We start from the raw sequence: 27,227 nt of genomic DNA, 5'->3' as shown, positions 1-27,227 counted from the left end.
ATTTAGATAGTTCTGAATGTGGCCTAACAACATGATGTCATCCAGAACAAGGAAGTGAGGGGAACCTGGGTAGCTCAGTCAGTTAAGCATCTGACTTTGGCTCAGGTCATGATCTTGCAGTTAGTGAGTTCAAGCCCCATGTTAGGCTCTGGGCTGACAGCTCAAAGCCTGGAGCCTGCTTCGAGTTCTGTGTCTCCTTCTCTCTGCCCCTTCCCCACTCACACCCTGTCTCCCTGTCTCTCTCTCTCTCAAAAACAAACATTAAAAAAAAAATTTTTTTTTAAAGATTTAAAAAAAGTACAGGGGCGCCTGGGTGGCTCAGTCAGTTAAGCGGCCGACTTCGGCTCAGGTCATGATCTCGCGGTCCGTGAGTTCGAGCCCCATGTTGGGCTCGGTGCTGACAGCTCAGAGCCTGGAGCCTGTTTCAGATTCTGTGTCTCCCTCTCTCTGACCCTCCCCCGTTCATGCTCTGTCTCTCTCTGTCTCAAAAATAAATAAACGTTAAAAAAAAAAATAAAAAAAAATAAAAAATAAAAAAAGTACACGTACCTTCAAAAGGCTGTTTTCTGGATAAGACTTCCCATGTGATAACTGCATAGCTGTTTAAGATAAAAATATACATACAATACATTATAAACTAACTATGCATAATAAACTAAAATAGCACTGATTTTAAAAGCTGACTACGGAGAGATCATTTTTGAAAGGGACAAGGTAGTGAAATACTATATAAAGAACTACCAATACAACCAAGACCATGAATATTTATATACAGGTTTGTTTTGAAAGGGAATTAATCCAATTTGAAAAATTAGCAAATTACTATAATAAAAATTTGAAGTTATAGGAAAGGATAATTTGTTGTGGATGATTCTTTAAAGACCTCTAATTACATGATTCTATTATTCACACAAAATAAACAGCAATAAAAAAGATGGTTTTATGCAGCCCTACTCTATTGACTTTTTTTGGTCTAAATACTATCTCCTTTTGCAGTGTTAAGTGTTGACCACACTGTTTCCTTCCCTCCTCCATCAATGTCAGATATGATTAAAAAAAAAAAAAACCTTTGAGTACTATATTATAAATTCACAGGACAAAAAATGTGCCTTAAATTTTTTTCAAGGATGTAAAAGTAGCTTAAAGCAAGGAATCTTTTATTTGAAAAATATTAATCACTGTGGTCTCTATTTTTGCCACACTTATGAGAGAAGAGTAAAAATCACATTTTAAAATGTAGCTTTGAAATTCTGATTAATGTTATTTTTATACAAAGTTAACTCTGAGCAAAAGTAACAAATTATACCTATATATATCATGCTTGACACTGGCCCTTGATTTTTGTCCAGGTTCATAGTTCTCAGGTGGCATATAGATAATTGTCCCTCCTTCTGGTGAAGATTTACTACTTCGTGATTGTGAGAGGGACATCATACGCCATTTTGATAAACCAAAATCTGCAATCTGTAAGGGAAAAGAGTAAATAACTGAATTTAAAATTTTTTTCTTTAAAAAAACAAGAATTGACTCTTTGTCTATATTCACTGTATTGAGATATGAGACTAGAGGAAATGTTCTATATTAATATTTTCTTTCTAAATATTCTATCAGTTTCTTTATTAATTCTAGAGTACTGAGCCCAATAACTCTAGAAGCAATAGATACTGACTTGAAGTTCAGCATAATATCACAGATTTTAAAATGGAGAATGAGTTTTGAAAAATTAAGCAGGAATATTTTGTGCCTTAAATTCTGAATGAGCATATACACCAAACACTACTTTTTAAGACAAGTAGTTTTATAGCATGTGCTTTCAAAATTCACCCACACCCCAAAGAACTGCTAAACTACTGGTATCTAATATGATTGCCACTGGGTATTGTTTGCAACTCAGATTTATATGTTCTTATTTATAATGCCCTAAAAATAGTAAGCTTCAATTGTGAAGTAAAATTTCGATATAGTATAGGTCATTATTATATGATTTATGCTTACTGCTAAAAGAGTCACATCTGTTGGCAAGAGTCTATTTAGCATATAAAGCATATTTATGTCCATGACAAGGACTGCTTGAAGAATTATGGGTGACATTCTGTGCTTTTGATATATCCTTTAAAGTTCTGCTTCACTTGTAAATTTTATGCAGATATTCTACAACACCTTATAACTCTCTATTGAAAAGGTTCCTTATTGGGGCGCCTGGGTGGCACAGTCGGTTAAGCGTCCGACTTCAGCCAGGTCACGATCTCGCGGTCCGGGAGTTCGAGCCCCGCGTCAGGCTCTGGGCTGATGGCTCAGAGCCTGGAGCCTGTTTCCGATTCTGTGTCTCCCTCTCTCTCTGCCCCTCCCCCGTTCATGCTCTGTCTCTCTCTGTCCCAAAAATAAATAAATGTTGAAAAAAAAATGTTAAAAATAAAAAAAATAAAGGTTCCTTATTTTTTTTTTAAAATGGAAGACAAAAGGGGCACCTAGGTGGCTCAGTAGGTCGAGCATCCGACTTCAGCTCAGGTCATGATCTCAGCTTGTGAGTTCGGGCCCCACGTTGGGCTCTGTGCTGACAGCTCAGAGCCTGAAGCCTGCTTCGGATTCTGTGTCTCCCTCTCTCTGCCCCTTCCCCGCTCATGCTCTGTCTCTGTCTCTCAAAGATGAATAAACGTTAAAAAACATTTTTTTTAAATGGAAGACAAAATAACAGAAATAGTATTTTATGGACAAAAGGGTATAGGACTCTAAAAATATTTGAATTACTTAGACCTTCACACTGCATAATTTAGGATCAACAGAGGGAAATGAGCTCTATCCAGCACATCATTTGTGTTTCAATTACTTAACTCTTCCATTTTTACTAGTTTTAATAGAAGAAACAATTTGTTCAGTGTTTAGATAAATTCATTATTAAAAAAAAATTATGGCTCCACTCTAAAAAGGGAGGGGGTACACTATATGAATTTTTCCATACATTATTAAAATAAAAGGGTAAGTCTAAGGAAAAAAAAAAGTAGAAAAGACCCAGAGAAAATACGGTGCCAATACATGAGAGCTACGCTGGATTGACTGTGAAAGGCAATATACCATGTGGCTAAGAACACGGGTTCTGGAGCTTAGGTTATTTAGATTTAGATTCCAATACTACCACTTAATTAACTATGTGTGAACTCGAGCAAGTTTTTAAATTTCTCTGCCTCAGATGACCCATCTGCACACATGTGCAGTGGGGACAACAACACTATATCACAGGTTTGAGAAAATTAAATGCCTTATTCTAAGCAAAGCCCTCAGAACAATATCTGGCACACAATAAGTGATCCGTATGTGTTAATATTATTGTTTTGTATCTGGGTTGCTCTTATTCAATACAATCTGCTCTTCCCACCTACTTTCTAAGGGCAAAAACAGCACTCCAGTTGCACATTTGCTAGAGTAATAAGCATTACTATAAGTAGAGTTTATTTTTGTGCCACAAGTGAAAAATTCTAAAAAAAAAATCTGAGATGTTGTCTCACCTTATACCTGAACCATAATTTGCAAACTCCTGGGATAAATGTTGGTTTGAACACAGCGTTAGAGAAAATGTATTCCTGAGCTTGCCTCCTTATGTGCTTTTTCACCTAAGATCTTTATCTTCCTCTTTTCAAACTTGACCTAAAAACCTAAATCAGAATTCTCTCTCTGAGCTGATTTAGTTTGGTTTTCACATGGAGCTATACTTCTCCCCTTTCTCTATTACAAACAATACCATTACAAAAGGCATGATGCAATAAATCTGGATCTTCAACAGGAAAAAAGTGAACAATGTGAGGGAAGGAATGATTTCTTGAAGGTCTTAATAAATCAATCATTCAGCCATGAAGACAGAGAATAAGAACTTTCCCATACTATGCAAGATTTTAACATGCATTTCAAAGCTAAAGGCTTTCTTTTTAAATAAGAAGATTATTTTAAAAATTAGAGGAAATTAAAACACACTACTATAAAAATCATCCACAATCCTACCACCCTACTAGAATAGCTACTTTCATTTACATATACTATCCATTATCTATAAAACTATAAAATCAGCAGCAGCAAAATGTTTTGAAGATTAATCCTGAAGTATTCTGTTTTCTACATAAGACTGACAGAATAGCAGAGAAAGCAAGTATGGTACATATAAATATTTTCATTTCAAAGAAGCCTATCACTGGTTCATTTGTATATACAGTACACTAATGAACACCTGACAGATTACCAAACTTAATGCATTCTTTTTAAAGTAGAAAAGTCTCAGTTGATCTAAATCAGTAGTAAATATTTTTCTTTCAGCTATTATGCTTCTGGCCAGCATTCCAGTGAAAAAACTTACTTCAGAAAATGGTAGCAAGGTGTAAACATCCATTTAATTTTATTGAGTATTTTTAAAGATACGTACTTCATTTAAATGCCTTTCCAAGATGATAGGTTAAATAACTTACTTTTTTGAGTCAGTGATGAACTTTGAATTTTTTTTTGAGAGGGAGAGGGAGAGTGAGAGAGAGAGAGAGAGAGAGAGAGAGAGAGAGAAAGAGAGAGACAGTGAGAGAGAGAGAGAGAGAGCATGAGAGAGAGCCAGCAGGGGAGAGGGGTGGAGAGGGGCAGAGAGAGGGAGGGAGTGAGGGAAAGAGACAGAATATCAAGCAGGCTCCATTCTCAGCACAAAGCTTGATGTGGGACTTGATCCCACCATCCTGGGATTGTGACCTGAGCCAAAACCAAGGGTCGGATGCTCAACCAACTGACACACCCAGGCACCCCCGAACTGTGACTTTTAAGGGACATTTATAAAGTAAAAAATAGAGACATACAGGATACATGTAAAAGAATGCTACTAATTTATAAGAATAGTATTAGAAAGGTCACAGCTCTCTGTACTAAAATTAATAAAAATTACAAAACTAAACAAAGTCAAACTATTTTAAATTCTATTCATTTCAAAGAAAGACCAAGAAAGGATACCCTATTGATCAGTGAAAGAATCATTACCTAGTACTTTGCTCCTATTTTCTCTATTTAGTTTCCAGACTGAGATGAAGAAACTCAAGTTCAAGGATGTTGAAAAGGTCAAGAAGGGCAAATCTCAGATTATTATATATATATTTCAGGTTATTGAGAATAGCAAAACTTTGGTTTGCAAGCATAATTCATTCTGGAAACATGCTTATAACCCAAAGCACTTGTATATCAAAGCAAATTTCAAGAACCATTGGCTAAGCTGTGATCATGCGACGTACAATGTAATGTATTAATCATATTGCAAGACACTGTTCATTTATCAAGTTAAAATTTATTAGAAATGTTAGCTTATCTTGTGGAACACTCGCAGGACAAGTTACTCACAAACCAAGGTTTTACGGTACTTGCAAATACCTCCATGGTGCTATTAGTGCTCTTTGTGGGACAGAATGAATAGTATATGAGAAAACTAAATGTCATTCTGACTTTTAAAAAGGAAAGAAATACTCAGCAATCAAAAAGAATGAAATCTTGCCATTTGCAATGCCGTGGATGGAACTGGAAGGTATTATGCTAAGTGAAATTAGTAAGAGAAAGACAAAAATCATAGGACTTCACTCATATGAGGACTTTAAGAGACAAAACAGATGAACACAAGGGAGGGGAAACAAAAATAATATAAAAACAGGGAAGGGGACAAAACAGAAGAGACTCATAAATATGGAGAACAAAGTGAGGGTTGTTGGAGGAGTTGTGGGATGCGGGATGGGTTAAATGGGTAAGGGGCATTAAGGAATCTACTCCTGAAATCATTGTTTCACTATATGCTAACTAATTTGGACATAAATTTTAAAAAATAAAAAATAAAATTAAAAAAATAAAAAATAAAAAGGAAAGAAAATGTTGATTTTGCAAATCTACATACTGGTAGAGACTGTGCTTACTCCTTGTTTAAAAATTTTAGAAAATTTAATAAAAGGGGTATGTTATGAGTAATTAATGGAAGAGCCAGCAAGAAGTCATGAAAAACAAATTATATTGACTGGTGGTCAATTTCAAATCTAATCTGATATATCCCAAGTACTTGGCACAATGCTTGCCATACTACTGTTGCTCCATAAATATTTACTGAATAAAACAATGACCAATTTCATTTCCTTTTTTGACAGTAGTATGACTGTCAAAGCATAAATGTTAAAACAGTTGTATTTTACAAAACACTTTGTTATTCAAAGTAACATGTTTGACTATTAAGTTATCAGGCCTATCTGGTATACAGAGCAGATCTAGAATTCAGTCATTTGTTTATTCAACAAATACGTAGTTAATACTTCAATATGGCATGTACTGAGAAGGTGGCAGTTAATAAAATAGACTAAATTTCAGTCTTACTGGAGTTTCTATTCTAATTGGGGGAGACAGTCAATAAATACATTAACAAAAATATTATGACAGGTGGTGAAAATAATATGAAGGAGCATAAATCAAGGTACAAACACATAGAGAAATTGGGTGAGTTGTCAGGGAAAGCCACTGTGAAGAAGGTGAGGGAATAAGCCAGGAGGATACCTGGGAAAGCAGTCCACTCGGGACTCTGATAATATTCTTAAGGACAAAATGGAGAAATATGGGCTGTATAACAGCTCTCTTAGAAGTATTCCAAACAAAATTAATGATTATTCTCCAAAAGTGCTAATTAAAGATTGATAGTGACCTAGAGCGTGAGTCCTAGCAGCATGTTGTGCAGCTCTGATCTGAGTTGTGTACTGGTTAATACATAATCATTAAAGACACAAAAACTAGTTAATTAAATCTAGGGGTGACACCAATCTGGGAAATAAAATTAAAACGCTTGGACTAGAAAAGTAAAACTGAAATAGATCTTAAGAGGCTGAAGTAATCAATCAAATCTAACAAGACAAAATGTGATGATGTTCAAAAGTATTCTGCAAAGTATGTGATATGGCTTAAGCAACAATACCTGAAAAAAAAGAACCTCTCAGGACTTGTTGTTAATGCTATTTAGGGACCTGGGAAATGACACTTCCATCGAAAAGTACATTCATCGGTCACATCAGGAGTATTTTCTTTGTGAGGATAAAAATTGAGATTTACCCACAGAAGCATCTAGACAGCACCTGTGATTAAAATCCATGTAATAAGGAAATTTGTTGAAAGAACTAAGGATGTTTAGAAAGGAGAACAAAACACAAGTGTATGTGAGGGGCAGGGGGATTAGAGTCATCTTCAAACATTGAAAGGGCTCTCATGCGGAAGTAGAATCGGACTTACTCAGGTTATCACAAAGAGTTAAACTAGGACCAATGGACGGAAACAAACGGAAGGTGTTTTGATAGATCATATAAGAAAATGTCACAGTCATTTAAGGATGGATATTAAGACTCCTTGTTATAGGATATTTGCCTTGGGAGACAAGGGACTATCGCAGTGAGGATTCAGGGGACTAGCTGACCATTAAGGCACTTCTACCCGCAAGGTTTTATAACTGTTGTAACAGATTAGTTTCTTTTTTTTTTAGTAGTACTGAGGCAGCACCTAGCTTCTGTTTCCTTTCTGCTCCCATTTTATTCTAGGGAGAGGAAGTGCCTTTAACAGAGGTTTAGTTTTTCCTTTAACTTTTCTCACACTTTTTGTATTAATTTTTCTATGGTTCCAACTTCCCTGTTACTTTTTTCTTTGAACATTTTTTGATATTTACAATGATCTTCAATTATATATATTATTGTAAAAGGTGTAGCAAAATAACATAAAAACAAAGCAAGTTACATTTCGTATTAGCTACTTAGCAACTACTTTTTATTTGCTGTCATCAGTTAGATGTAAACTATGGAATCACTACATGTGATGCCTTTAGGTACCTAAATCTCATGCTTTATACAAAAAATTCAAACTAGATCCTAGATTTAAATATAAAGCATAAAACTCTAAAACTTTTAGAAGGTAACGTAGAAGAAAACCTTCAATACCTATGGCTTGATGAAGGCTACTTAGATATGACAGAAAAGCATTGTCATAAAGGGGAAAAATTGATAAACTGGACTTCATCAAAATTAAAACTTCCTTTGAGAAAGACCCTGTTCAAAGGATGAAAAGAACAAACAATCAACTGGGAGAAAATATTTTCAAACTACATATCTGATGAAGGACTTCTCTCTAAGAAATCTAAAGAACTCTCAAAACCCAATAGTAAAAAGCCAAAAAATTCAAATAGAAAACGGCTTAAGACATGAAGAGACATTTCACTGAAAAGGATATATAGAGAGAAAATAAGCAAATGAGAAAGTGTTCAATATCACTAACCATCAGAAAAGTGCAAATTAAAACTATGATAAGTTATCACAGTATACCTATTACAATGCTAAAATAAAAAACTGTGACAATACCAAATGCTGGTGAGAATGTGGAAAAGCTGAGTCAATCATACATTGCTGGTAGGATGTATGGTCATTCTGGAAAACAGTTTGGTAGTTTCCTAAAAAACTAAACAAACCCCCCAGCCGTTGCATTCTTGGGCATTTATCTAGAAGAATGAAAACATGTTCATTCAAAAAGTTGCACAGGATTGTTCATAGGAGTTTTACTGTAATTTCCAATGACTGGAAACAATGCAAGTATCTTTCAATAGGTAAATGGTTGAACAACTTTGGTATACCCCTACCTACCATTCATCAATAAAAAAGAACCAATTACTGATATAAGCAACAACTTGGATGGATCTCAAATGTGTTGTGCTAAGTAAACAAAGCCAATCTCAAAATATCACATACTGCATGATTGCATTTATACAGCATTCTCAAAATGACAAAATCATAGAGATGGAAAACAGATTAGTGGTTGTCTGTGGTTAGGGATAGAAGAGGGTGAGTATGAATATAAAGGGGTAGCAGGAATGATAGCTTTGTGGTGACAGAACAGTGCTGTATCTTGATTGTTATGGCGGTCACACATGTGATAAAGTGACATAAAACTACATACATGAATCTGTAAGAACTTCAAAATCAAAAGAAAAAATAAAGGTTTACGTGACAATTTCAATTAAGGACATAATGACTTTGTATTTCGTACCATAATTCTATCTACGTCTGGAGTCTAGAAAGAACTAAGCCACTGCAACAGGAAGAAGGGGCACTGAAGAAAAGAATTGCGGGCTATGGAAAAGTGAGGTATTAAATCGGCTAGGTAGAATGAAAAAAATCCTAAAAAGTCTTCAACACTATTAAACTCAAGGATGCAGATAAACTTTTTTCCAAATTACCTTAACATGAAATTCATTATCCAATAAGATATTTTGAGTCTTCAAGTCATGATGAAGTAGAGGAGGATTCATATTGTGCAGGTAGTTTACACCCAGTGCGATTTCATGCAGAATGCGAAATCTCAGTGGCCAAGCAACAACAGGATATTCCATTTTCTTCATATGTATGAAAATAAAACCAAAATAAGTGACCACATTCATTACATTTCCACTTAGAAAATTAAATATTCCATGTGGAAATACAGCATAAACTCAGGTCAAAACATATACTCATTTTTATTTCATAGTATCATGCTATCAATTATTATTTAACATTCTTGTATCTTATTTCCCTCAGTTTTTAGAGAAAATAATGGCTTTATAATACTGATATTTCCTTTTGGTTTATGTCAGTAATATAACTACTTGGTATAGGCTCTTCTTTCTTCATTTAACACAGTTTCAATTTTTTTCTGTGTAATACCTGAACACATATACTCACACCTATCTCTTCATTCTATGGTTTACATCAAGTAACCTACATGTACCCACACAAACACAAACAAAATTTGCTTCTAGTACCTAACAAACCATTAATACAAAATTTATATATTAACTTTCCTACTGTTATGAAATCATACTTTATTATAATTATCATTACATCAACTAAAATTAGGACCATATTATATTTACTATACATTAATATCTCATGCTTCTTATATAATTTTTGTATTCTAACGAAAAATTAGCCTTTGGACATTTTGCTTTTGTGAAAGAGACAAAGATCATCTCCATTTCTAAGCATATATAATACAGACATATTTAAAATAGAATCTTTTATATTTCCTTGTACTTCCAAGTGATATTAATCTGAGCTTTAGAACATAAAAGTTAGGGTAGCTTCCAAGGAAAATGAATAAACCCAGAAAAATTTGGTAATTTGGGAAGATCTGACAATGAATCATCAGGCACCAAGCTACTGAATACATTTTAAATGACATGAACAAGTATGCTTTTACTAAAAGCTCAAATCTGTTGTTGAGAATTTTTTCTACAAATGGGTAAGCTTATAGCTCATTGACTAGACATCACATGTTAATCCACTCATTGACAGGCTCAAAATACTCGGTTTTACATTGCACTTTGATTTTTTTCAACAATCTTTTTTGAGGTTGCAGGAAGAATACTTTCAAGGTAAATCCCACCCTAATAATACAACACAGGAAACCAAAAGAGACATAAAACATTACTTCCTTTGGTATACACAGACCCCCGCCTTGGTGAGTAACTGAATCTTTTAATCCATAAAAGGTCATTTTTTTCTGAAAATTATGTAGTTCAAAGGAGTAACGAGGCCTCTGTGCAGAACGGTATCATATGGAGGGTTTTGATCATGGAGATGGAAATAGAAGAGCACTCACTCTATATGTTCTGATTCCTTCTAGGAGTTGGCAGTCCACTGAAGGAGGCTCTATAATTTCTAATGGGCTCCAAATTTGGGTACCAGAGTATCTAATGGGTACTGGGGTGTGGGAAGAAAATATCAGAATATATATATATACACATATACGCACATATACATACATATATGTATATACACATGCATATATATGTATATATATGTATTTTTTTCCCCTTAGAGAGAGGGGGGGGTGCCAGTGGGGGAGAGGGCCAGAGGGAGAGAGAGACAATGTTAAGCAGGCTTAACGCAGATAATATTAATAATATAAGATCAAGCAAACAATAATAGGTGAATACACATAGTTTGAGATTAAGGATCCAAATTCGCTTACTGGTAGGATCTGCCCGTCTAGTTGGCTCACTGATGGGATTTGCAATCAAAGCCTGAGTAACTGGTACCTTGACAGAAAGGTAAATGGCACATGCCATTGTCTATTATTGGAAAAACTAATATATTTGGTACTCAGAGACAGATTTATTTGGCCTATTCAGAACTTAATGGGCTGGTATTATTAATACTTAATCTGAATCTTAAATTGTTTTTAACATAAAATAAAATCTGGCTTACCTAACAGGGTATTATATAGTGTGCAGGGTTTATCTCTTCTCTTTCCTACTCCTTTCTCTGTATATACACATGTGGATACCGGAATTCAGCTTAAACCTCAAAGTCAGTAACCTAAGCAAAATAATCTAGGTTCCGTAGAATGCATGACCTGACTCTATGGTATTTTTAACAAAACAAAAGAAGACATAAATTGTGTAACTTTACTACTGTAATTGTTTTCCATTATTCTTACTTTGATTCATGTATATATCTCTAAATAATCTGATCATATGTAAAAGCAAAACACTAGATCACTTGAATAACAGAATTATAGCTACTGAAAATACACAATACTTACCCTATGTAGGAGTTCATTTAATGATCCATTTGGCATGTATTCCGTAACTATTCCCAAAAATTCAGGCTCATTGCAAATTCCCAAAATTGGAAGAATGTAACTAAATCTAGCTTTGTGTAAAATTTCAGCTTCTCTTAAAACATCATTTCTTTCGCTAAAGAAACAAAATGCATAATTATTTCATGGTAATGAAAAATACACAATAATCATATCTATAGTATTAATTAAGCCTAGATTTTTTTTCATTAATTGACCTCATGTAAATTATGCAACTTCTCTGTCCCTTTGTTTCTTTATATTTAAAGAAGGGATAACACCTGTCCTATGTATTTCACAGGTCTGTTTACAAATCAGAATAACTTCTCTAAGCCACTGACAGAAAAAAACGTGCTATACACAGGTTATTATTATTATACTTTCCTAGGAAAGGGAAAGGACACAATATTTTAGTAAGTTTATAATGTCTATATTAGCATGATTGCTGTTTGAATTAAAGTTTACGTTGTATTATTACAGTATTATATTAAATTTTACGGTTGCATACCATGTAAATTTTTTCCAGATATTCAAACCATATAATTTAAATGACTAGATGTAGATTTAAATGACTAGATGATAATAGTTGCATAAAGGTCAAAAATACTTAGAAATTATACAATGGAATTCAGGAAAAGAACACTTAGAACAAGTAAATGCTTGCAACAGATCCCTGGGTAACTCTGGATCTCAGGTTGATTTGCCTATTCATTCACAAAACAAATAAATAAGTATTGAACATTTATTATGAATAAAGGACTATGCTCAGCATTATGGAGAATATAAAGATAAACATGGTCTGTGTCCTCAAGCTGCCCAGAAATCTTTTAAGAAAAACAAATACTCATTGTGGTTTTGGTTTGCATTTCCCTGATGATTAGTGATGTTGAATACCTTTTCATATATACCTATTGGCCATTTGTAGGTCTTCTTTGGATATGTTAATTATGTTGATCTTGGTAATATGTATATGTTATGTATATGTTCATCAAATCATGTTGTATACTTTAAATATATATAATTACATTTGTCAATTCCTCAATAAACTTAAAAAAAGGAAAGCATATAAAAGAAAGAGAATACGTACTTGAAATATAAGGTAGAATGTGGTAAGTGCTGCCAAAAACAAATAAGTAAGCAAGCAAATAACTATAGGAAACTCGGAAAAAGAGTAAACTGAGGGCTAGAGGAGTTGTCAGTCTTTAGAGAGGGATTTCAACTGTACTTTAAGGATGGATAGACTATCAACTACTGGTAAATGGGCAGTCAAGATGGATGTGGTCTCCAAGAGGGGAGGGACTTTTTTTTTCACCTGTGTGTCCCCAGGACCTGAAACAGGGCCTGGCACCTGGTAGATATGTAATAGATATGTATCAAACGTATTCAAGGGAGTTGCAGTGAAGATTGTGTTTGGAAAATGGCAAATTGTTTCATATGAATCAGGATATGTAACAGAGCATGTAAAAGGAATGCAGGTAAATAGGGCAGGCTACAGCCTCATCTCAGAGCCTAAAGCCAGGTGAGGGTGTTTACACTTTATTTGGTAGTCACCAAATCATGACTGCAGGCTTTCGAGCAGGGTAAAGGCATCAGCAGAACAAACTTTTAGGATGATTACGTTGGCAAAAAGATGTAGGATTAGCACAAAGGGGCAGAATATTCTAATATTCTATAATATTAGATTATTATAATACTAATGAAGATGTGAAGCAATGAGAGTCTGAAACTATACAGGTCACAGTGAAAATGGGAAGAAAAACACTAGCTGAATAGAATGCCCAGGCTGTGGTGACAGACTAAGGTGGATGTATTTAAAAAAAAAAAAAAAAAAAAAAAAAAAAGAAGAATTAAGGAAAAAAAAAAGGCAAAGGAATTGGAGATGTCACCGTTTTTACCCTGGATGGATGTATGTTGGTAGCAGCAATAATAAAAACATCTCCAGGAGAAGCTTATTAAGTAAGCAATGATGATTAGTTAGTGCTTAAACCACCCAAGCCCTGGATGAATGGCTGTTGAAATAAGAAAACAACAGACATTCCAGACCAGACTACAAGGCTTGCTTTAAAAACAAAAAGCAAAATAAAGCAAAACTTTGGTAATATACTTACATATTTTAAAATTCAAGAGTTACAAGTTATCATAAAGTAAAAAACTTTTTTTACTTCTCCCTGTTCTTCAGCCTCCAACTCCTTCAGCCCCCTTTTTAAGACCCCAACCGTAAGGCAACCAGTTATATCAGTTTATGAAGCTTATCCTAATTAAACTTATCTTCCCTAAAGTTAAACAGTTCTGTGTTTGCCTCAAGAGATGTAGATCAACAAGAACAACATATTCTTCAGCACTCTTGCAGTGAGACAGAGGATGGACTTAAAGATTTTTGGATTCATTGAAAAAAAAACGAGAGAGAGAGAGAGACAGAGAGAGAGACAGACAGACAGACAGACAGAGAGACAGAGCACATGTGCGCGAAGGAGCACGAGCATGCTGGGGAAGTCTCAGTGATACTTAATACACTTGTTCATTCTCCCATCAAGAGTATCTGGCATTCTTCCTTCTGTCATCCTATTATGTGTCAGCCACTGTTTATGGACTATCATCTAAAGACCAACCCTCTAAACCTGGTTTTATATCACCACCTTACATATGAGGGCACTGAGGCTCAGATAAATAATTTTCTAATAGGCCAACATTAAGTGGCAGAGTTGGAGTCAGATTTGAATCACAATTGTAGGACTCCAAAGCCTGTGTTCTTTCCATTCTGGTGTTTGATCTGAGAAAAGAAAGAATCAAGTTTTTGAAGTCAGATTTCAGGAAGATTGAGTGAGTGGCAAAACAGAAAAAAGGTCAAAAGTAGGTTTTTATTTAAAAAAAACACAAAAATGTAAAATAAAAATACAGCTTTTATAGGTACATCACCAATAATACCCAGATCAAAATTTGAATCACAAAACAGTTATGTGATCCATATGGGATGTTTGAACAACCAATCAGACTCATCTACACATACGGAGTTAGGAGATTGTTGGGAAGGCCCACTCACTGAGCAGAAGTCAGGCTTGGGAGAATGACTCGTCACCGATCATTAAAATGAGAACACGTAACTGAAAATAAACTTTTTGCTTCCAGGTGGTCTCAGAGAACAATGCAAACATTTTCCACGCCAGAGCTCAAGAAGTACATGTATTTATTATTCCCACTTTGTAAGTGAGGAAATGGACACCCTGTGAGTCAACTGCATAGCCCAGCCCTATGCTCAGATTACATAAATACTGCTAATGTTAACATCATAGGCAACAAGTGTGAGAAAGAACGTGATGCAGTAATGCCAGAGGGTTTAACTGGTCCTCATGGCTTCTTTGACAACAGAATTTCCTACTGAAGAATTTTAGGTTATGAAAATTGTTAAAAACAATAGAAAGGGAATCCCCCTCTTCATTCCTTTGCTCTCAAATAGCACAAAATTTGGATAAACGAAAATCCTGAGCAGCTGCATCCAAGATGGGAAGATCACTTTGCTTTAAAATACCACAAGGCTCCACTAGGGCCAGATATCCGTAATCTACACGGCTGATTCTAAACTCGATTCACCCCTTCTAACCAACCACCACTCTTCAAAGTCGACTACATGTACGTACCCACGTGTGCCCAGCACTTGCCCCACAGAACTCAAGGCCCCGGTGAAACAGACACCACATCTTATTAATCACTAGACCTGGTTTAGGATATACAAAAGGCGGGAACAGTCTCGAATCTACTGTGAGAGTGGCCCATTCAAGCCTGATAGCAACACAGCAAAGAAAAGCCACAGGCAGATGAAAGTACAGTAACTTTGGCAGAGCTGAAACTGAGGAATTTATCTGACACTGGATACTAACAACCTCGGACCAATCAGGCATCTAGCATGATGAATTCTGACATTAGATACACGGGAGGTGAGGCGAATGTTGCAATCATGGATGTTAACTCACTGATTGCGGGACTCAGTTATATCTCTACTGGAAGGGAAAGTACACAAGACTAACGACTAGACCCTACTGACCAGTCCCTTCGCTCACAGGTCAATGGTATAGGGTTGAAATGTTTTCCTGTTAATAGAAACTAATGCCAGCCTTCCCCTCTGAAATCTAGACAGTGCATGTAAATGGTTCCAGGATGTGAGAGGCATTCAAAATTTCTGGCCATGTAATAGTCTTCTGATTCGGTTTACTGTTAGCCAAATAATCCACACCCCCTGGGGACAGGCCTCCCTGCCGGAGTCAGAAGAGAAACTAAGCCAAGTCGAGTTTGGTATCTAAACTTTCACGACCACACGTAGTAAACCGCAAACAAAACAAGAACAAGAGCAAACCCACGCCGAACAGACTTTGGTGTGGGGAGGGACGAAGCCCAGAGTAAGAGGGAAGGAGGAGAGGGCGGTGAAGGGAAGGGGTGAGCAGCAGAGGAATGCGACGGCTGCAGCTCCTCCACACAGCACAGTTCTCCCCACCACGCGGGCCCCAAGCCTCGAAGGACGTGCCCAGAGGCGACGAAGGGGTGGGGCCGACCCCGAGTGTCACCGCCGTGTGGGCTCCAGAGCCCGGGGTTCGGGGCTGCGCGCGGGCGCCCTACCTGTCAAGCACCGGGGTGTGGATGTGCAGGTGCTTCACGGCCACCTGGACGCGCCAGTCTGCGTGGCGGGCGGACGACACGGTGCCCGACGCGCCGCGGCTCAGGTAGCGCAGGTCGGCGAGCTTGTGGTAGGGAATGGTGGGCAGGGCGCTGCAGATGGCCTCCCGGCTCATGGTCGCGCGCGGCGCGGGCGCTCGGGCCGGCGGCCGGCTCTGGGTGTGCCCGCCGCTTCGGAGGCTTCCGGGGCTCCTCGGCCGCGCTCGGTCGCCGGGACCCGCCCCCCGTGCCCGAGCTGGAGCGGCCGGGCCCTCCCAGCCGCCGGGGACTAGGTCACGAGGCAGCCCATCGCCCGCGCGGCCCACGCCAGCCGCTGCTTTTTGGAGCCCGAGCGGACTTTCCCGGGGGCCGGGGTCAAGTTGGGCTGCGGCGACGCGTCGAGGAGGAGCTTCCTCGCCCGACCTGGCCCTCCTAGGCGCGCCAGCCGCCCGAGCCCGCCGGTCCGAGCTCCTCCCTCCCCGAACTTCTCGGGCGACGTCAGCGGCGGACACTGAGGCGGGGTGAGGGCCCCCGTCCCCCCGGGCCCCGGGATCCCCGCCGCTCTGGGCGACACCCGCAGGGGCGCGGGCGGGGGGTTGGGGCGGGGAAGGGAGCCGGAGAGGCTATTTGTCTTCTTTCCCCCCAGCTCCCAGGTTTGGAAAAGTTTTCTCTGAGGGCAAAAAGTTCCTTTTAGTAGCCTGCCGTCCGGTGGGTCTGTGGGCTCTCAAACCGGGAAGGAATCTCCTTTGAGATGGCGTCTTGGGGGTGTGGCCCGACCCCACATGTTGCAGCAAATACTCGGTGCCCGGGAAGAGACAAACAAACCAGGCGCACTCGGGGAATCAGAAACAACAACAACAAAAAACTGTGTTGGCCACTGGTGTGCCCTCCCAGCGGAGTCACCTCCAAAGGCTGAGCCCCCGAACCTTGGCATCGGCCTCCTTTTACGGCTGGGATGGTAGGGGGTTGAGAGACCCGAGAAAAAGGGGAGGGAGCCTTATCACCGGTGCTCCGGCCAGGTGGTGGACACAGGAGGCAAACGATTATAGAAGCCAAAAGAATGCAAGGAGAGGATCCAGCCTCGGCCATCTGGCCGGCCCCTTCTATCTCGTTTCTACGGGCTTTTCTTCTCACCCGCAGGCGGCAGGGTGTGGGTCGGAGGGCCCTGGGTTCCTCGCTCCGCGCCTGCACAGGAAACGCTTTGGGTGGGGAGGAGGCGTGGCGGTGACCGCCCAGCGCCCCTCGGTGAGTGGGGAGAACCCCGTGGGGGTGTAAATGCACCTGCCTACCCTCACTACCAGTGTTGCTTCCAGGTGCGTCAGGAGGGACAGGTGGGTGAGAGAGCTTGTCACGGTTGAACTCGGTCAACAAATCGCGGGTTGAGCTCCTGTTCCGTGCTCTTCTGCTAGGGACCTACTTTTCTCTCTTTTGCTGTCCATAACTATATAGAGGGTGAAAAATAACGGAGAAGAGTCAATCCCTCTGATTCCAGGTAAGACTGCAAAAATTTCCTTCTCACACATCTGGGAGGAACGCAATTAACGTTGAATGTCAACCCAAAGCAACCAGAAATCTTTTCTTTTTTTTTACCTTAGAACGAAACACCTTTTCTACTGGGATGACGCTCTTGTAGAGTGTGAGTGCAAATATTATATACAATACCAAGTCCATACTAGGCATTTTACTTCTTTATTTTTATTATTATTTTTATTTTTCTGGAGAGAGAGCAAGTAGGGGAAGGTGGGAGGGGGAGAGGGGGAGGAGAGAGAAAGAGAGAATCCTAAGCAGGCTCCTCCCTCAGCACGAAGCCCACTCAGGACCTAATCGCATGACCCTGGGATCATGACCTGAGCAGAAATCAAGAGTCCCCATGCTGTACGGACTGAGGCCCCTAGGTGGCCCCATACTAGTCATTTATTTTTATTTTTATTATTATTTTTTTAAATTTATTTTTGACAGAGACAGAGCATGAGTGGGGGAGGGGCAGAGAGAGAGGGAGACCTAGAATCCGAAGCAGGCTCCAGGCTCTGAGCTGTCAGCACAGGGCCCTATGCGGGGCTCGAACTCAGGACCCCGAGATCATGACCTGAGCCGAAGTCAGACGTTCAACCGACTGAGCCACCCAGGCGCCCCCCCATACTAGTCATTTTTAATGAATTCTAAGGCCACAGTAATAAGGAATACCTGACTTGAATAGGGGATTTCTGCCTGTAGAGAACCAGTGTTTCCTGTATTTTTGTGTTGCCTGAGATGAGAGTAGCAATGTTACTACAATACTGGGAAGTTGTAATGAAACACTGTTTTTGTTGTTGTTTTTTGTTTGTTTGTTTTTGATTCTTGAGAGAGGTCAGGCTGGAAAGGGACAGAGGGAGAGGGGGAGAGAGAGACAGAACCCTAACCAGGCTCCCTGGACCCAGCGCTCTATCTCACCACCTTGAAATCATGACCTGAGCTGAAATCAACAAGAGTCCGATGCTTAACAGACTGAAGCACCCACATGCCCTGAAAACACCGTGTTTTAAAATTTTGGTCATTTAAAATAAAATGCTTAGCTTTAAAGATATGGTCTGATGCTTTGTGCTTTTTTCTACAAAAAGTGCTCAGAAACTTTTTCCCTTTCATTCATTCATTCATTTTTTTCCCAGTCAGTTAACAAACTAAGAATTCCAGAAAAAAAGAACAAAAAATAGGAAGGGAGGACATGATCAAAATAATAATTCAAGAAATTTTGGCAGGATCAAAGGACAAGGGTCTCCAAATGGAAAGGGCCACCAAGTATCCACAGTGAATGAAAAAAAAAAAGCCTACGTGTAAGCACGTTATTAACAAGGTCAAAACCCTGAGAATAAATAGAAGATTCTAAAGGTTTTCAAAAAGAAGAAACAAGGATAAAGTGATGGGGATTAGAATGACATTAGATTTCTCAGCAATAACACTAATGCTAAAACACAGTGAACTGAAATTTCTTCAAAGTCTGAAAGACAGTAACTTCCAACCTACAATTCTATAGTCAGCTGAACTATCAAGTGTAAAGGCAGAATAAAAAATGTTTCCACATATACAAGGATACAAATGTTTCCTTTCCTTCCATCGACTTTTTTTTTTTTTTTTTTAATAAAGAAAGCTACTGGAGGATGTGCTCCAACAAAACATGGGACTAAATCAAAGAGAAAGACATGGGATCTGGAAAACAGGATCAAGAGAAAAGGAAGGTAAGCCCAGGATGTGGCAGAATTAGCAATCATTTTTTGTTGGAGTGGGAGATGACAGACTCCAAGAGAAAGACTCTAGTTAAAAAAATTGAACTTACAGATTATCTAATTTTGAGTTTTGGGGAAATATTATAGATGTTTGATAAATGAAATATGTGTTAAATTGGAAAAAGAACTTACAAAACTCCAAGTGAAAAGGCAGCAATTTGTTGAGAAATAAAAATTATACAAAAACATTTCTACAGACTGTTCAGTGATGGTGAAAAGAATAAGACTTTAGAGCTTTTGCAATGCTAGTAGTTTACAAATGTCCAAGGAGAGTATGAAGCATAGAACTCTATAAAATTTATATTTTAGTTACATTGCTTAAAAAATAGGTAATATAGGGGCGCCTGGAATGCGCCTGTTGGTTAAGCGTCCGACTTTGGCTCTGGTCATGATCTCACGGTTCGTGGGTTCGAGCCCTGCGTCGGGCTCTGTGCTGACAGCTCAGAGCCTGGAGCCTGCTTCGGACTCTGTGTCTCCCTCTCTCTCTGCTCCTCCCCCACTCGCACTCTGTCTCCCTCTGTCTCAAAAATAAATAAACATTAAAAAAAATTTTTTAAAGTAATCATGTGGTTCAACATTTAAGAGTATAAAACATAATCCCATGGAAAACTGGACAGAAGACCCAGACAGCTCACAAAAGAGAGTATCTTAAAAGCAAATAGCAAATGAGGGAGTTGAGGCTCTTTCAACACTGTTAGTCATCAGGGAACTATAAGTTAAAACCACAGTGTGATACCGCTATACAAATAGTAGCTAAAATCAAAAAGATAGAATATACCAAATGTGGGTGGAGATTTATAGCAGTTGGAACTCGTACACTGCTAGTGCGGGTGTCAGTGGTACAACCAGTTTTGCAAACTGTAGAGCAGTTTCTGTTAAAATTGCAGCTGTGCAGATTCTGTGACTCAGCAGTTCCTCTTCTAGTTATGTGGACACACAAATGCTAGTGTTCATAAAAGTGCTATCTATAACAGCGCACACTGGAAATTACCTAAATACGCGTAAACAGTAGAATGGGTAAATAAATTGCGGCATATTTATGCAGTGGAACACTAAACAGCAATGAGATTGAACAATGTACAACAAGTTAATCACACAAATATAATGTTGGATGAAAAAAACAAAAGAATAGATTGTATGAGTCCATTTCTGTTAAGTATAAAAATAAAACTAATCTGTGCTTTTAGAAATCAGGATACTGATCACTACTCCTACTCTCATAGGGAGAAGGGTAGTGACTAGAAGGGGCATAATGAGGCTTCTGGGTTGGTTGTAGTGTTCTGTTTCTGGATCTAGGACGTGGACTCTAGGTGCCAGTTACATGGGTGTGTGTTCACTTTATGAACATTCTTTGGGGTTACACTTAACATGCACTTTTTTGTATATCGTTATCCTTCAACAAAAAGTTAATAGGTTTCAACATAAAGTAACTATATATGTGGATATGTATTATGTCTCTCACTTTATGTAATTAGTTTCACACTATGTTCACCTTGCTTGTTTTTTACTTAACAATCTATCTTGGATATCTTTCCATGCAAATACATAAGATGTTTCCTTATCCTTTGTTTTTAATGGTTAGTGTCTATACCATAATTTATTCCCCATTGGTGGATACTCAGATTGTTCCCACATATTTGCTATTACAAATAATGCTGCAATAAATAATCTTCACAAATATCATTCACAAATATCTACATATGTAATTCCTAGAAGCTGAATTGCTGGACCAAAGAGTTAAGCCTATGTGTAATTTTGGTTTCTGTTGAATTTCTCTTCACTGAGGTTGTACCAATTTTTTTCCTACAAACAGTAAGAGTGCTGTTCCTCCACGCAGTGGCTTTCATTTTCTTTTGAGATAGATGCTACAATGTCGTCCTGTTGATTGCTGGAGTTCAGTGCTTAATCTTAAATGCTAAGATTCTTTTTCTTGCAAAACTTCTAAATATTTGGGTTCAATTTATTTGTCATGACCACATGCCTTTAGCTTTCATGATAGTGTTCACCATTATGCGGTTTAAAAATGTATTCTTAGTCATATATATTGTTAAATTAATTTCCATAATTAATAGGCTAAAGACAGAAAACTTAAAGAATATTGATGCTGAATTACATCAACTAAGTGAAAAAAAATTATGCAAATTAGATGAGAAGACAAGTATCACATCTGTCTGTTGAATTCATCTGTTCAGAATTCTGTAAAATCACATTAAGGATTGTTTTTCCATTAAGTGAGAATTAAGGTTATTTATACTGCAAGTGCTATTTTAGGAAATAGCAGTTTAAATCTCTAATATCTCTTTAATTAGAAAAAAGATGGAAAACTGAAAAATAAGCCACTTAAATCCAAGAATTTCAAACATCTCATATACATTTTTTTTTTCTAATTTTTTCAGTCTGAAAGCACCTAGTAAGTTTTGCATGGGAAATCTGACATTTAGGGCACGTTTAGTATATCTTCCCCCCCCCAAAATCTCAAAAACAAACCTGATAAACTCTGTAATGACATGGAGTCTGTAATTATGAAGAGTCAGAAAAATACACGTTTTTGCAGTTAATGAGCATAATCATGTTTCTCATTTAGCATTCTAATTGTGCTCAATCCTAAAATTGAACATGTAATTTTAAAATTGTTGAAGATGATGCTTTTTCTGGTAATTAAGCTAAGTTAAACAAAATTTTCATCTCAATTGGAAAAAAGTAAGCATTTCTCACACTAGAATTATTAATAAAGAACATTAAAGTCAACCTATAAGTATAGTTAATATAGATAATAGTTTTCTCAAACATTTTTCTTTTTTTTTTTAAATTTTTTTTTAATGTTTATTTATTTTTGACAGAGAGAGAGAGCGCGCGCGCGCGCGCGCGCGCGCGCGCATTAATGGGGGAGGGGCAGAGAGAGAGGGAGGCACAGAATCCGAAGCAGGCTCCAGGCTCTGAGCTGTGAGCACAGAGCCTGACGCGGGGCTCGAACTCACAGACCATGAGATCATGACCTGAGCCGAAGCTGGTGGCTCAACCAACTGAGCCACCCAGGCGCCCCAATCTCAAACATTTTTCAATCTAAACTTGCATCTTTATCATTGAGCAGTCAGAGAAAAGTGAAATGATTTTTACAAATTCCTAAAAAGTTAACATTTCACTTTCTGTGAAAGTGCTGAAAAGTTTAAAAAAAGAAAAAAGTTGGAAGACACTGAACTAGTACAATCTCCTTTCTAAACAGCACCTAGGAAAGAGTTGTCCGGCTTCTTTTGAGCGTTTCCTGGCAGTAGGGAATAAACTACATTTTGAACAAGATGTTTTTGTTAGTTATAAGTTTCTATTATTAAAATTCTCTAACATTGAGTTTTACGAAGTTCTGGTCTTCATATTAGCTGTTTATGCTGTATTGAATAACCCTAATTGTTCTACCTAGACAATTTGAGTTTTGTCATTCATTAAACAAACACAAATGGGATGCCACTTTTTTTTTAATGTTTTTTGTTGTTTGTTTTCATTTTTGAGAGAGAGAGAGAGAGGGAACAGAGCGCGGGCTGGGGAGGGGCAGAGAGAGAGGGAGACACAGAAGCTGAAGCAGGCTCCATGCTCTGAGATGTCAGCAAGGAGCCCGATGCAGAACCTGAACTCAAGAACCATGAGATCATGACCTGGGCTGAAGTTGGTGGCTTAACTGACTGAGCTACCCAGGCGCCCCACAGGGATACCACTTTTTAAGGTGATATGAGGGATTTAAAAAAATGAATACTTGGAAAACAGTTTTGTCATCTTTAGTTTTTGGCATCTTAATGTATCTCATTTACCTCAGTTTGGTTTTCAGACTCATGGTGGTTTTCCTATGAATCTGCTTCACTTCATCAGTATTCTCCAAAATCCATATAGATTAAAAAATTCCATATGAAGTTTCATAGCTGAGAGGGGCATGTGGCTATGCCTGTCTGTGATCTGAATCTATTAGTCCAATGAAAAACAATATTTATTTTTTAAAAGCAGTCTTATTTAACTATTAATTTAGGTTGGACCTGTGGTCAACTAAAACTGGAGATTTTTGTTTATTAACTTGTTTCTTTGCTTCCTTTTAAATATAAACTGCCTTTAGGCCAGGTTTTCTCTCCTGCATTTGTGCAGTTGATTCTTTTAACCACAGAGTTAGGGGTTGAATTGTATTCCCCCAAAAGATGTAGAAGTCTTAGCCCCCAGTAGCTGTGAATGTAACCATATTTGGAAATAGCATCTTTGCAGCTGATCAGTTAAGATGAGGCCATTAGGATGGGCTCTAATCCAATAGGACCCCTTATAAGACAGGGAAATTTTGACACAGACAGACATATATAAAGTGAAGATATTGTGAAGACACAGGAAGAAAGCTATATATAAGCCAAGGAATGCCAAAGGAAGACAGTCTTGGAACAAATTCTTTCTCATAGTCCTCAGAAGGAACCAGCTCTGTTAACATATTGACTTCTAGCCTCCAGAATTGTGAGACAATACATTTCTGTGGTCTGGGCCTCCAAGTTTATGGTCCTTTGTTATGGCAGCCCCAGGACACTAACAGGTACAATTTTTAAAGACTTTTTTTTTTTTTTATTTGGGATAAAAATAGATCCATAGGGAGTGGCAAAGATGATACAGAGTGGTCCCAGTATCCTTCACCCAGTTTCCCCCAATGATTACATCTTACATAATTACAATGTAATATCAAACCCAGAAATTCAACATTCATCCAATGTGTGTATGTTGCTCTGTGTCATTTTATCACATACATGGATTCCTGTCCACCACCTCAGTCAAAATACAGAACTATTCCGTTACCACAAAGATCTCCCTCCCACACCCCCACACCCCCGCCTCCCTTTCCCCATACACTTCCATCCTTAAAGCCTGGTAACCACTAATCTGCTTTCCATATCTATAATTTTGTCATTTCACAAATGTTATGTTATTGATACCTATGTGATATTTTGAGACTGGCTTTGTTCACTAAGCATAATGCCTTTGAGATCCATCCAACTTTTTCTTGTATCAGTAGTTGATTATTTTTTATTGCTGAACAGTATTCCATGGTACAGGTATACCAAAGTTCTTTAACCATTCACCTATTGAAGGACATTTTCACTTTTCCAGGTTTTAGCTATTACAAATAAAGCTGCTATGAATTATTACATACTGGTTCTTGTTTGGATATACATTTTTGTTTCTGAGTTTTTTTAAAGAAACTGCCACACTACTTTTCAAGTGACTATGCCATTTAACATTCACACCAGTGCTATAGGAGAGACTCCATTTTTCTTCATCCTTACCAGCATTTTGTATTTTCTCTATTTTTTTTATTTTGGCTATCTAATAAGTGTATAGTAATATCTCATTTGTAGACCCATGTTCAATTTTTGAGTTTAATCATATTGTTTTACCATATCTTTGTAGGTCAGTTCTTCTACCCTTCCATGATTCTCTTAAATGTGTACTTTGCCATATTGGCAATCTTTTCCAGGAAATGTGATGTTTGGAATTATACATATCTGACTCAGATCTCTGCTTCTTTATTTATGAACTGTGTAACTTTGGGTAGCCTGTTTAAATTCTTTAAGCCTTATTCTCTCCCTTTGTGAAATTATTGCTGTAACAAATTTTTTAAATATGAAGTATGATAATGTATGCAAAACGGTTAGTATATGGCATATCTTCAGTAGATGCTATGTTCATTCCCTTCTGTGTTTTTAATTCAACAAAAACGTAGACCAGAGCAAAACAAGTTCAGAATCTAGAGATAACTACTAGAGACCTCTCTTTATTAATTAACCAGATAAATTACTATATAGAAAATATCTTATTTTAAGCATATTTATTTATTTTGAGAGAGGGGAGGAGAGAGTGTGGAAGTGGAGAAGGGGCAGAGATGGAGAGAGAGAAAAATCCAGAGCAGGCTCTGCACTACCAGCTCAGAGTCCAATGCAGGGCTCAAACCCACAAACCTCTAGATCATGCTCTACAGAAAGTATCTTTTACATTCTAGATTATAACCTGGGAAAATTGCTTGTTTTATTTGTTCACTGAAACAGATCATGTTGTTAAGACTTGATTTTATTTTATCGTTATGTTTTTAAAAGTGAAAATATAAAGCATGACTTGGCAGAAAATATTCAATTAGTGTATAAATTCGGACTCAAATCTTTTGACATCAGTATGATCTTATATGTATGGCTAAAGAAACAGAAGCCCTTTAGAAAGACTAAAGGGTTTATTGTGGTCATTCAGAGTAAGATGATCAGCGACGGAAATCTTTGGAAGTATTCCATGCAGGGAAAATTGGTTACTAAAAAGTGCAAATTGCTAGTGGGTGGAGTTAGGGATTTTGGTGCTATTTCATAGTATTTGGAAAAGAGACTCAAGAGTAGCTATATCATGCCTCAGCTATCTTGTTCCATAAGGTGCACTGATAGAAGCCAAATATACAAAGAACAGTGGCAAAGAAGGAAAAGTCATACTATACTTTCAAGGCTCTGATTAGCTGACTGGAGCACTAGGCAAAAGATGCAATTCATCTTTCCCCTCACTGTCCTCCTGCACCTAACCTCAAACTGGAATGTTCTGAATTTAAGATAGAACTGGCTGGTCTGTCACTTTTTCATAATAAAATAAAAATTTCATCCATGTAAATTTACATTTTAGTCCTCAATTTATACATATGGTTTATTATGTAGAAAAATATAGAGAAAATAATTTGCCTAAATCACCGACTTTGATCCCATGCTTAAACAAGAAAGGCAACTGAACAGTACTGAGTGGCTACTATTCCTTTACCAACTATTTGTTGGCAAGAAATATTTTCTCCCTTTTTTCTTTTCATGTAAATATTATTTTTCGTTAAAAATAAATACGTGTACCAAGTCGGCATAGTAAAATATTCAAAATTTATAAAGAGGTATGTAAAAGAAAAGTAAACCTTCCTGATTCTCCAGGTCTCCAGTTCATTTCCCCTAAGGCAACAAATACATTTTACAAATATTTTATGTGCCATAACCCTGGAAGTACAAGGGTAAAAAAGTACATATGGTCCCTACCCTCTAGATGCTTCTAGTGTCCTAAGTGGGACAGAAACCTGAACATAGAGTGTGATAAATGTTCTCATAGGGAAGTCCAGGGTACTCTCAGGTCATAGAGGAGAGAAGCATGCCTGGTAACTTAATGAAAGAGAGGTTAGATGAACTGCCCAGAGTCACAGGGCTTGCGAGTTACTGTGACAGGATTTCCTCAACAAATCTGAATCAGGGCCCGTAGTCTTTCCGAGAACTGCTTGATATGTCAGTAGAATATTCTATTTTCAGTTTCACTTTATATAATGTCTCAGGAGAGAACTTTAATAGCAAGAGGGAAATTCCCAGCTGCAGAAATACAATGCTGGACAAAAATTCACTATAAATGGACATTTCATGGGAAATTCCATTTTCCTTTGACATTTTCCTTGTCTGGTTTTCAGAAGTGTGGAAAGATATGTTTTTAGCAGTTCAGTTTGCATTCAAAAATTCCAGCCCCTGAATTTAACAGGATATTCTGCTTTTTAAAATTTCTTCAGAACTCAAAATCATGTTTTCCATCTGCCATTCTGATATTGTAAGCAATGTATACTATGATATATTAACTCTTTAGGCAACACACACACACACACTTTTTTTTCCCCCTCTAGGAAGTGACTGTGAAAGA

At 37.8% G+C, this 27,227-nt stretch overlaps 2 protein-coding genes across 8 annotated transcripts in view; one reads left to right on the top strand and one right to left on the bottom strand.

Moving 5' to 3' along the window:
• Positions 1 to 16,406, bottom strand: part of RIPK2 (receptor interacting serine/threonine kinase 2) — a 29,393-nt gene extending 12,987 nt beyond the window's left edge. The window contains exons 1-5 of one of the 2 annotated variants that reach the window (XM_011291314.4): positions 16,234 to 16,406; positions 11,590 to 11,743; positions 9,245 to 9,400; positions 1,307 to 1,464; positions 550 to 599 (exon numbers count right to left, since the gene is read on the bottom strand). In XM_011291314.4, coding sequence (XP_011289616.1) covers positions 550 to 599; positions 1,307 to 1,464; positions 9,245 to 9,400; positions 11,590 to 11,743; positions 16,234 to 16,406 — 691 coding nt within the window. Of the gene's footprint in view, positions 1 to 549; positions 600 to 1,306; positions 1,465 to 9,244; positions 9,401 to 10,644; positions 10,746 to 11,589; positions 11,744 to 16,233 lie in introns of those variants that run through there. The other variant, XM_045049502.1, reaches the window with a different exon arrangement.
• The window catches only part of LOC111558514 (intraflagellar transport protein 74-like), a 215,732-nt gene continuing 204,873 nt past the window's right edge, over positions 16,369 to 27,227 (top strand). For all 6 annotated transcript variants that reach the window (XM_045049503.1, XM_045049507.1, XM_045049506.1 and 3 more), the window contains exons 1-2: positions 16,369 to 16,790; positions 19,390 to 19,481. In XM_045049503.1, coding sequence (XP_044905438.1) covers positions 16,369 to 16,790; positions 19,390 to 19,481 — 514 coding nt within the window. The remainder of the gene's footprint in view (positions 16,791 to 19,389; positions 19,482 to 27,227) is intronic.

Source organism: Felis catus, chromosome F2 (assembly GCF_018350175.1).
Source record: "Felis catus isolate Fca126 chromosome F2, F.catus_Fca126_mat1.0, whole genome shotgun sequence".
Classification (NCBI taxonomy): Eukaryota; Metazoa; Chordata; class Mammalia; order Carnivora; family Felidae; genus Felis; species Felis catus.
Note: the sequence above shows the minus strand (reverse complement) of the source record. Positions and strands in the feature narration are given on the sequence as shown.